At 38.6% G+C, this 12,134-nt stretch overlaps 1 protein-coding gene across 1 annotated transcript in view; it reads right to left on the reverse strand.

The window, feature by feature from the left end:
- Nucleotides 1–11,352: 11,352 nt before the first annotated feature.
- Nucleotides 11,353–12,134, reverse strand: part of GFRAL (GDNF family receptor alpha like) — a 75,655-nt gene continuing 74,873 nt past the window's right edge. Inside the window, exon 9 of the mRNA XM_061147768.1 lies at nt 11,353–11,425. Within this exon, the coding sequence (XP_061003751.1) occupies nt 11,353–11,425 (73 nt within the window). The remainder of the gene's footprint in view (nt 11,426–12,134) is intronic.

Raw genomic sequence — 12,134 nt, forward strand, 5'->3', positions numbered from 1 at the left:
TCTGGCTATTCTCATCAATTTTCTGAATATTTATATAAAAATATAAATTATTTGCCATTAGTTCTCTCTACTTTCTTTTCTCTTGTACTGAATGATTCAAAGACTCGTGGACATGATTGGAAATCAAGATTAATTACTTTCCCCTAGCTTTATTGACATACAACCTTGGGTAAATTTAAGAGGTACACTATTATGATTTGATACAATTATATAATATGCCAGCAAATTTGGAAAACTCAGCAGAGGCCACAGGACTAGAAAAGGTCAGTTTTCATTCCAATCCCTAAGAAAGGCAATCCCAAAGCATGCTCAAACTACCACACAATTGCACTCATCTCACACCTTAGTAAAGTAATGCTCAAAATTCTCCAAGCCAGGCTTCAGCAATACATGAACCGTGAACTTCCAGATGTTCAAGCTGGTTTTAGAAAAGGTAGAGGAACCAGAGATCAAATCACCAATATCTGCTGGATCATCAAAAAAGCAAGAGAGTTCCAGAAAAACATCTATTTCTGCTTTATTGACTACGCCAAAGCCATCAACTGTGTGGATCACAATACACTGTGGAAAATTCTGAAAGAGATGGGAATACCAGACCACCTGACCTGCCTCTTGAGAAACCTGTATGCAGATCAGGAAGCAACAGTTGGAACTGGACATGGAACAACAGACTGGTTCCAAATAGGAAAAAGAGTATGTCAAGGCTGTATGTTGTCACCCTGCTTATTTAAGTTCTATGCAGAGTACATCATGAGAAATGCTGGGCTGGATGAAGCACAAGCTGGAATCAAGATTGCCAGGAGAAATATCAATAACCTCAGATATGCAGATGACACCACCCTTATGGCAGAGAGTGAAGAGGAACTAAAAAGCCTCTTGATGAAAGTGAAAGAGAATGAAAAAGTTGACTTAAAGCTCAACATTCATAAAACTAAGATCATGGCATCTGGGCCCATCACTTCATGGGGAATAGATGGGGAGACAGTGGAAACAGTGTCAGACTTTATTTATTTGGGCTCCAAAATCACTGCAGATGGTGACTGCAGCAATGAAATTAAAAGATGCTTACTCCTTGGAAGGAAAGGTATGACCAACCTAGATAGCATATTAAAATGCAGAGACATTACTTTGCCAACAAAGGTCCATCTGGTCAAGGGTATGGTTTTTCCAGTGGTCATGTATGGATGTGAGAGTTGGACTGTGAAGAAAGCTGAGCACCGAAAAATTGATGCTTTTGAACTGTGGTGTTGGAGAGGATTCTTGAGAGTCCCTTGGACTGCAAGGAGATCCAACCAGTCCATCCTAAAGGAGATCAGTCCTGGGTGTTCATTGGAAGGACTGATGCTGAAGCTGAAACTCCAGTACTTTGGCCACCTGATGTGAAGAGTTAACTCATTGAAAAAGACCCTGATGCTGGGAGGAATTGGGGGCAGGAGGAGAAGGGGATGACAGAGGATGAGATGGCTGGATGGCATCACTGACTCGATGGACATGAGTTTGAGTAAACTCCGGGAGTTTGTGATGGACAGGGAGGCCTGGCGTGCTGCGATTCACGGGGCCGCAAAGAGTCGGACACGACTGAGCGACTGAACTGAACTGAACTGACTATTATATACTGAGAAATGATTCCTACACTGTTGGTCCTTTATTGGACCGGAACCTGGTGGGCCGGAGCCGACGATGAGAGAGTGAAAGATGGAAAAATGCTAATATTTCCTGGGTTACTCAGCCAGCTTTCGCGCTCCAGGGAATCAGCCAGAAATAGAGAGAGAGAGAGAGAAAGAAAGAAAGAAAAACTCAGGGACCAAAGCTCTGATGGAGTAAAGGTGTTTTAATCGACATGGTGTGGGCATATATACTGTCTTACAAGGTAATTATTCTCAGCAAAGATAAAGATTAAAATTCCAGACTTACAAAACACAAGGTGATCCCTATTAAAGAGAGAAAGGGGTACTTATCACCATAATGAGAAGCTAACAAAGGAAATGTGTGGATTCCTCAGCCCCGGAAAGGTGTGCCTCTCCTAATAAGCGCCAAAGGTTTCCTGGCAGATCCAAAACAGCACACAGGAAGCCTCCTGTTAAATGCTTCCTGACACTACACCATGATTATTTAGCACTTTTGTTACCTCATATAGTTAACATTTCTCTTCATCTACTCTCCTATGAAGTTCCAAGTGTAAAGTATGATATTGAACTATAGTCACCATGCCCAGAATATATTAATCTTATAACTAGAAATGTGTCCCTTTGACCAGCATCTCTTCATTTCCTGCAGACTCTAGCCCCTGGAAACCACGCTAGTCTCTGTTTCTGTGAGCTGTTTTTTAGATTCCACGTAACTGTGAGAACATACAGAGGTTTTCTTTGTCTGCCTTTTCAGTGAGCATAATGCCCTCAAGTTCCAGCCACGTTGTTGCAAATGACAAGATTCTCCTTTTCTTATGGCTTAATAATATTCCTGTGTGTGTGTACCTTCTTTATCCATCATCCATAGATGGACACTAGGCCTGCTTCTGTGTCTTGGCTGCTGTGAATAACGCCGTAATCAACATGGGGGTACAGATATATTTTCAAGATGCTGCTTTCGTATCCTTTGGATATACACCCAGAAGTGGAATTCTTGGCTCATATGACCGGTTTTTTTTTTTTTTGAGGAACCACTGTTTGCCATAGTGGCTCAATTTGCATTCCCACCAATGGTGCACAAGGATTCCCATTTTTCCACATCCTCTCCAACACTCATCTCTTGTCTTTTTGATGGTAGCCATTCTAACAGGTGTGAGGGGATATCACCTTATGAGATAAGGAATGCACTTATTTTACTTTGTAAGTTATTTCATCTGAAGTGCATTTGAAATGACTAAAAGAATGGATCTCAGTGTTTTTATGGGCAGTGCCTATTTCTTAGCCCTTTCACAGTATTCTGCTGCTGATTTCTCCTTTCCTAAACTTATTTCCCTCCTAGCCTTTATAAACCTTTAAAAATTAGAAAAAAATTTTATGGAAAATTTTTAGGAACTTTTTAGGAAAATTTTAAGGAAAAAAGATAGCAGAAGAGGAGGAAGAAAAGATGGACAAGGATTAATAACTGTGATGAAAGAAATTTACAGTATTTGTAAGACAACCAGATGGATGTGTAAAATGATATTTCCTTTTCTTTATTATCTAGTCGTTTGCTTTAAATAGAACTACCATCATAGGTGGGATATACCTTGTAATTTTTACAATGAATTATCCTTGTGCATTTCAATATTTCTGCCCACAGTGCTGTTCTGTTCACTCCTTATTTTCACTCCCCTCTTCTGCACCCACCTCCACATTCTATCAAGGTTCAGAACAAACATGGAAATACTAAATAAGTCTTTATGTGTCCATCAACCATTGTGCTCTTCCAAATCCCTCAAATCTGATCTTCAAAGAGAGGAAGATCTCTACTATTGAGATCTTAGGGGCATTAACAAATTCTGTTTTCCTATTACATATCTTTAAATTCTACTGTTTTAGTCCAATGCTTATTATTTGCACACTAATTTTGATGACATGATCTGAAAAGCTTAGGTATTTCTGAAGCTTGTTCCTAACAGACACCTACTCTTTTTGAATTTCCTCTTTCTGGAAATTTTGTTTCCCAGCATTTTCTTCACAGGTTGTACCTCACCTTTACCTTTTAGGCGTGACCCCTCTGTCTTGATGGTGAACTTGTTTGGCATCAGGGACCTGTGATATTTTGTTTTATTAACATTTGGGAACATGATATTAGTATCTGAGAGACATTTATTTAACCAATCTAGTGCTGTTGAAGCAGAAGTTCCTAATACATAGATGAGTCCTCTGATGAGCACCTCCCAGGAGAAACACAGGCAGTGATGTTTCCCTCATCACTCACCAGGTTCTTCGTTTTCAGAAGCACAGCCTTCAAAAATTTCCTCTGCCAGTGAATGGATGATCTCTACATTCCTGGGAGAAGTTTTACCGGAGATGAAAAGTTCCTGCCTACACAAAAAAACCAATATTGTTTTCTACCATATGAAATGTGTCCATTAATAAATAGAAAAAAATTTTGAATCAATAGAACTTGAACCCTTTGACACACAGAGAAACACTATTTTAAGTTTGTGCTCGTTAGTTCCAAAGAGCCTCAGGAAATATAGAATTTAAGCCTAGACTGATGTGGTTTATTTTTTTGATGTCTTGACAGGCATCACTTATTTACAAAGAAGGTAGTTGGAGGTTCACGAGGGAGGGGATGTAAGTGTACTTGTGGCTGATCCCCATTGTTATATGGCAGACCCAACACAATATTGCAAAGCAATTATGTTCCAATTAAAAACAAATAAAAATAAAACTGTTGGCTGCCTACCCAAGCTTCCTATCCTCTTCATCCTTGCTAAATAGAAGTCTGATTTTACATGGGAATTCATCCTTTCCTCAGATGATTTGGGATCAGTTCTTATTAGACTAAGTGAATTCTGGCAATTTAAATTCCTGTATGTCCATATAAGTTTCCCCCTCAGTCAGTCTCTCTCACCAGGAAGCTTCCATAAGACTCTTATGCTTAACCATCAGAGGGCACACAGAATGAAAACCACAATCACAGAAAACTAACCAACCTAATTGCATGGACCACAGCCTTGTCTAACTCAATGACAAGTAGGGCCATGACAAGTAGGGCCACCCAAGACAGATGGGTCATGGTGGAGAGGTCTGACAAAACATGCTCACTGGAGAAGGGAATGGCAAATCACCTCAGTATTCTTGCCTTGAGAACCCCATGAACAGTAGGAAAAGGCAAAAAGATATCACAATGAAAGATGAACTCCCCAGGTCAGTAGGTGCCCAATATGTTACTGGAGTTCAGTGGAGAAATAACTCCAGAAAGAATGAAGAGATGGAGCCAAAGGGAAAACAAAGCCCAGTGGTGGATGTGACTGGTGATGGAAGTAAAGTCCGATGCTGTAAAGAGCAATATTGCATAGGAACCTGGAATGTTAGGTTCATGAATCAAAGCAAATTGGAAGTGGTGAAACAGGAGATGGCAAGACTGAACATCAACATATTAGGAATCAGTGAACTAAAATGGACAGGAATGGGTGAATTTAACTCAGATGACCGTTATATCTACTACTTTGGGCAAGAATCCCTTAGTATAAATGGAGAAGCCATCATAGTCAACAAAAGAGTCTGAAATGCAGTACTTGGATGTCATCTCAAAAATGACAAAATGATCTCTGTTCATTTCCGAGTCAAACCATTCAATATCACAGTAATCCAAGTCTATGCCTTGACCAGTAATGCTGAAGAAGCTAAAGTTGAATAGTTCTATGAAGACCTACAAGACCTTCTAGAACTAACACTGAAAAAAGGTTGTCCTTTTCATTATAGGGGACTGGAATGCAAAAGTAGGAAGTCAAGAGATACTTGGAGTAACAGGCAAATTTGGCCTTGGAATACAAAACAAAGCACGTCAAAGACTAACAGTTTTTCCAAAAGAACATGCTGGTCATAGCAAACACACTCTTCCAACAACACAAGAGATGACTCTACACGTGGACATTACCAGATGGTCAATACCAAAATCATATTGATTATATTCTTTGCAGCCAAAGATGGAGAAGCTCTATACAGTCAGCAGAAACAAGACCGAGAGCTGACTGTGGCTCAGATCATGAACGCTTTTTTGCCAAATTCAGAATTAAATTGAAGAAAGTAGGGAAAGCCACTACACCATTAAGATATGGCCTAAATCAAATCCCTTATGATTATACAGTGGAAATGACAAATAGATTCGAGGGATTAGATCTGATAAACAGAGTACCTGAAGAACTATGGACAGAAATTGTGAATTTGTACAAGAGGCAGTAATCAAGATCATCCCCAAGAAAAAGAAATGCAAAAAGGCAAAATACTTGTCTGAGGAGGCCTTGCAAACAGCTATGAAAATAAGAGAAATGAAAGGTAAAGGAAAAAAGGAAAGATATATCCATTTGAATGCAGAGTTCCAAAGAATAGCAAGGAGATATAAGAAAGCCTTCCCCAGTGATCAATGCAAAGAAATAGAGGAAAATAATAGAATGGGAAAGACTAGAGATCTCCTCAAGAAAATTAGAGACACCAAGGAAACATGTCATGCAAAGATGGGCACAATAAAGGACAAAAATGGTATGGCTCTAACAGAAGCAGAAGATATTAAGAAGAGGTGGAAGAATACACAGAACCATACAAAAAAGATCTTCATGACCCAAATAACCATGATAGTGCAATCGCTCACCTAGAGTCAGATATCTGAGATTGCGAAGTCAAGTGGGCCGTAGGAACAAAGCTAGTGGAGGTGATAGAATTCCAGTTGAGCTGTTTCAAATCCTAAAAGATGATGCTGTGAAAGTGCTGCACTCAATATGTCAGCAAATATGGAAAACTCAGCAGTGGCCACAGGACTGGAAAAGGTCGGTTTTCATTCCAGTCCCAAAGAAAGTAAAAGCCAAAGAACATTCAAGCTATCACAGAATAGCACTCATCTCACATACTAGTAAAGTAATACTTAAAATTCTCCAAGTTAGGTTTCAACAGTATGTGAACCATTAAATTCCAGATGTTCAAGCTGGATTTAGAAAAGGCAGAGGAACCAGAGATCAAATTGCAAACATCTGCCGGATCATCGAAAAAGCAAGAGAGTTCCAGAAAATCATCTATTTCTGCTTTATTGACTACACCAAAGCTTTCGACTGTGTGGATCACAATAAACTGTGGAACATTCAGAAAGAGATGGGAATACCAGACACCTGACCTGCCTCCTGAGAAACCTATATGCAGGTCAAGAAGCAACAGATACAACTGGACATGGAACAACAGACTGATTCCAAATCAGCAAAGGAGTAAGACAAGGCTGAGTATCGTCACTCTGCTAATTTAACTTATATGGAGAGTACATAATGCAAAATTCCAGGCTAGATGAAGCACAAGCTGGAATCAAGATTGCTGGGAGAAATATCAATAACTCTAGATATGCAGATGACACCACCCTTGGCAGAAAGCAAAGAAGAACTAAAGAGCCTTGTGATGAAAGTGAAAGAAGATAGTGAAAAATTTGGCTTAAAACTCAACCATCAGAAAACTAAGATCATGGCATCCAGTCCCATCACTGCATGACAAATAGATGGGGGAAAAATGGAAACATTAAGAGATTTTATTTTTTGGGCTCCCAAATCACTGCATATAGTAACTGTAGCTATGAAATTAAAAGATGCTTGCTCCTTGGAAGAAAAGCTATGACCAACCTAGACAGCATATTAAAAAGCAGAGACATTACTTTGCTAACAAAGGTCCATTTAGTCAAAGCTATGGTTTTTTCCACTAGTCATGTATGGATGTGAGAGTTGGACTATAAAGAAAGTTGAGCACCAGAGAACTGATGCTTTTGAATTATGTTGTGAAGACTCTTGAGAGTCCCTTGGACTGCAAGGAGATCCAACCAGTCATTCCTAAAGGAAATCAATCCTGAATATTCATTGGAATGACTGATGCTGAAGCTGAAACTCCAATACTTTGGTCACCTGATGGGAAGAAGTGACTCATTTGAAAAGAACCTGATGTTGAGATAGATTGAAGGTGGGAGGAGAAGGAGAAGACAGAAGATGAGATGGTTGGATGGCATCACTGACTCAATGGACATGAGTTTGGGTAAACTCAGGGAGTTGGTGATGAACAGGGAGGCCTGGTGTGCTGCAGTCCATGGGGTCACAGATTCGGACACGACTGAGAGACTGAACTGAACTGATGTCCATATCTTCTTATGAAGCTTGACCTGTGCCAGTCATTCACTGACTATGAAAATAGTGGAAAAGAAAAATTTGAATCCTAGAAGTTGTCACTAAATGGCTAAATCAACTGATCCTTGAGATATTCTATTTTGGAACTTTTGATATAGGAAATATTATGTGTTCCTTATTGCTTAAGGCATTTTACTATAGGTGTGTGTGTGTGTGTGTGCTAAGTCACTCCAGTCATGTCAGACTCTCTGTGACCATATGGACCACAGCCTGCCAGCTCTTCTGTCCATGGGATTTATTACAGGTAAATGCATGTAATTACTAGACAAGTAATGTAAATTGATAAAGGCAGTGCTTCAGAGAAGATTATTTGAAACAGCTATTTCCTGGTTGTTTATGTGCAAAAATGGCATAATTACAGCTGCGAGGAGAAACTGTCAGTAGAGTTTAGGATTTAAGATAAAAGATTCTGAAATCTACTTTATCAGTGTTCAATTACTAATTTTTTTGTTGACCACTGTAAGACTACAAGAAATTGCTTTATCTTTTTAATCCTCACTTATTATTTCACACAGTTGAGCTATTTCAAATCCTGAAAGATGATGCTGTGAAAGTGCTGCCTCAAAATGCCAGCAAATTTGGAAAACTCGGCAGTGGCCACAGAACTGGAAAAGGTCAGTTTTCATTCCAATCCCTAAGAAAGGCAATCCCCCAAAATGCTCAAACTACCGCACAATTGCACTCATCTCACACGCTAGTAAAGTAATTCTCAAAATTCTCCAAGCCAGCCTTCAGCAATTCGTGAACTTCCAGATGTTCAAGCTGGTTTTAGGAAAGTCAGAGGAACCAGAGATCAAATTTCCATCATCCGCTGGATCATCGAAAAAGCAAGAGAGTTCCAGTAAAACATCTATTTCTGCTTTATTGACTACGCCAAAACCTTCGACTGTGTGGATCACAATAAACTGTGGGAAATTCTGAAAGAGATGGGAATACCAGACCACCTGACCTGCCTCTTGAGAAACCTATATGCAGGTCAGGAAGCAACAGTTAGAACTGGACATGGAACAACAGACTGGTTCCAAATAGGAAAAGGAGTATGTAAGGGCTGTATATTGTCACCCTGCTTATTTAACTTATATGCAGAGTGCATCATGAGAAAGGCTGGGCTGGAAGAGGCACAAGCTGGGATCTAGATTGCCAGGAGAAATATCAATAACCTCAGATTTGCAGATGACACCACCCTTATGGCAGAAAGTGACGAGGAACTAAAAAGCCTCTTGATGAAAGTGAAAGAGGAGAGTGAAAAAATTGGCTTAAAGCTTAACATTCAGAAAACTAAGATCATGGCATCCAGTCCCATCAACTCATGGGAAATAGATGGGGAGACAGTGGAAACAGTGTCAGACTTTATTTTGGGGGGCTCCAAAATCACTGCAGATGGTGACTGAAGCCATGAAATTAAAAGACACTCCTTGGAAGGAAAGTTATGACCAACCTAGATAGCATATTAAAATGCAGACATTACTTTGCCAACAAAGGTCTGTCTGGTCAAGGCTGTGGTTTTTCCAGTGGCCATGTATGGATGTGAGAGTTGGACTATGAAGAAAGCCGAGCGCTGAAGAATTGATGCTTTTGAGCTGTGGTGTTGGAGAAGACTCTTGAGAGTCCCTTGGACTGCAAGGGGATCCAACCAGTCCATCCTAAAGGAGATCAGTCCTGGGTGTTCATTAGAAGGACTGATGCTGAAACTGAAACTCCAATACTTTGGCCACCTCATGAGAAGAGTTGAGTCATTGGAAAAGGCCCTGATGCTGGGAGGGATTGGGGGCAGGAGGAGAAGGGGACAACAGAGGATGAGATGGCTGGATGGCATCACCGACTTGATAGACATGAGTTTGAGTAAACTCCGGGAGTTGGTGATGGACAGGGAGGCCTGGCATGCTGTGATTCATGGGGTCGCAAAGAGTCAGACACGACTGAGCGACTGAACTGAACTGAACTGACTGATCCTCCACTATTCTCTATTCAACACAAACATATTTCTAAAAGCAACTTGATTTCCTCCCTCTGTTTTCTAGAAAACAGCCCACTTCTCAGGCTTTAGCAAGCCTGCATTAAATGGCAGCGACTGGGAGATGGAAAGTACTATTTACCTTCTCTTATGTAACTAAGTAAATGAACAGCCTCTGGGATATGGAGAGCTCTTTGACGAGTTTTGTGACTCACTGAATATCATTCTTCCCCGTTTGAAAAGATAAAGGTTGGCTTTTCCGTTACGCCAGTTAAACACAGCCAAATGTTAATTTCAGATTTAATTGAATGTAGACAATTTGACCTGAAGTGTAGTGAACAACAATACATATGCTACCAAGCTGGTAGAAAATGTTGACTTTTAATTGTAAATTTATCACTAAATATATGTTCTTGTTCTTGAATATTTGAATCTCTGTGTCACTACAGATAAAACAAGCTCATGTTTTTTCTTAGCAATGGGTAACAATGTGATTGTAGACAATTGAATAGCACATATGTATCAAAAACTTAACAAACATCTTTTCCACAATTTTCTGTTCATAATTATATTCAGATGTCAAGTCAGGCCTAAAGTAGCAATATAGTAACACTATAGAAAGTAACAATTATCATGTTACTTTATATTGCATAAGCTCAGTAAAAATTAGCATAGAAAAATTAAGTTTACAAATGAAATATATCATTGAAATGCACATTGATTTTTTTTCAACCAGTGTAGTTGCTTTATATATTTCCAAATATGACATAAAGAAATCAAGTTAAAAAGTTCAACAATATTCAGATTACAAAATCCAAAAATATAACTTCTGATTTTTAGAACTAATCATCTAATGAAGCATATTTAGAAACTTAAAGTCAATGCTAATGATTTGGTTGATGATTTGGAAATGAATATACAAATAACAAATATACTGGATTTTTTGTTAGCATTTCTCCTTTTGGCAAGTTAATAGGCATTTAGCTTGGACGGCAAAGCATCTGCCTACAATGTGGGAGACCGGGGTCCGATCCCTGGTTCAGGAAGATCCCCTGGAGAAGGAAATGGCAACCCACTCCAGAATTCATGCCTGGAAAATCCCATGGACCGAGGAGCCTGGTGGGCTACAGTCCATGGGATCGCAAAGAGTCGGACACAACTGAGAGACTTCTCTTCACTTCACTTCATAAAATTGATCAGAAAAAAAACCTGTTAACTCTAAAATGTTACATTATGATACACAACCAATTACTCTTACATGGACTCAAATTTACCATTAAACAAATCATGCAGACTGTAATTTAGAATAACAATTTTTGGCTTCAAGGATAATTCTATAATTCTATAGAGTCTATAATTCTGAAGTGTCACAAGAGATATGACTGTAAATTTATACTTGAATATTTTCTTAAGAAAAAACAAATCTAACATCATACCCATTATTATACCTTACACGAACATACTGGATGATCCAGAATCATTAAATCCACCCTAACATTTTCTTTGATGATGGAAAGGATATTCTGTTGACTTGCTTTAACAAAAGTGATTGTTAATGATCCGTGACTCTTCATGAGTCATGAGTCTGCCAGGTATTTGGGTTGGTGAAGGATCTCTTGTTTTGATTCAATATCCTGAAGGTTCTATACAAAAACAAAAGGAAAAGTCAACAATATGCCATTTTAAGGATTTTACAAATGTGTCTGTGCTTATATTGTTGGTTCGATTCTATGCCTGAAGAGGAAGATGATAAAGTTTTTGGAAATAAAGTTTAAAAAAAATAGAATATTCTAAGGTCTAAGTATCATGCATTTAACTATGTTCTCCAAGAAATCATTTTCAGAAAAAAGAGAGTCTTTTTTCTCATATATTTAAATTTTTAGTTGTTGGCTTCTTTGCAAAATTCTTTGACAATTTAGAGTTGTTTTGATTTAGTATAACACAAAACAAATGCAAAAGCCTTAAATGGTTTACTGCATACAAACAAGTGTTCACATGGATTACATTTGCCCATCAGGTAAGTGGCAAGCAGCCTGATTTCATGAAGAAAGCATTATTGATCGCCAGTGTGAGTTGACACAGGTATTGTGGTTACTGATGCTTCTGTTTCATTTCATTCCTTCTTTCCATGATGGCTTTTACTTTTCTCATTTTTTAACGCTGAGTCTGGATCTTTCAGATCCATGTAAGGATCAATTTAAAATTGCATGGAAAGCAAGTTACAGCTAAGTATAATATAAAATAATGGTATAATGTAGTTATAATATTATAATACACAATAAGCTATATTATTAATAATATTAATAATATATTATAATTATTGTATTGTTAATCATATAAGTAATAATAATA

Source organism: Dama dama, chromosome 7, assembly GCF_033118175.1.
Source record: "Dama dama isolate Ldn47 chromosome 7, ASM3311817v1, whole genome shotgun sequence".
In the NCBI taxonomy this organism is placed as follows: domain Eukaryota; kingdom Metazoa; phylum Chordata; class Mammalia; order Artiodactyla; family Cervidae; genus Dama; species Dama dama.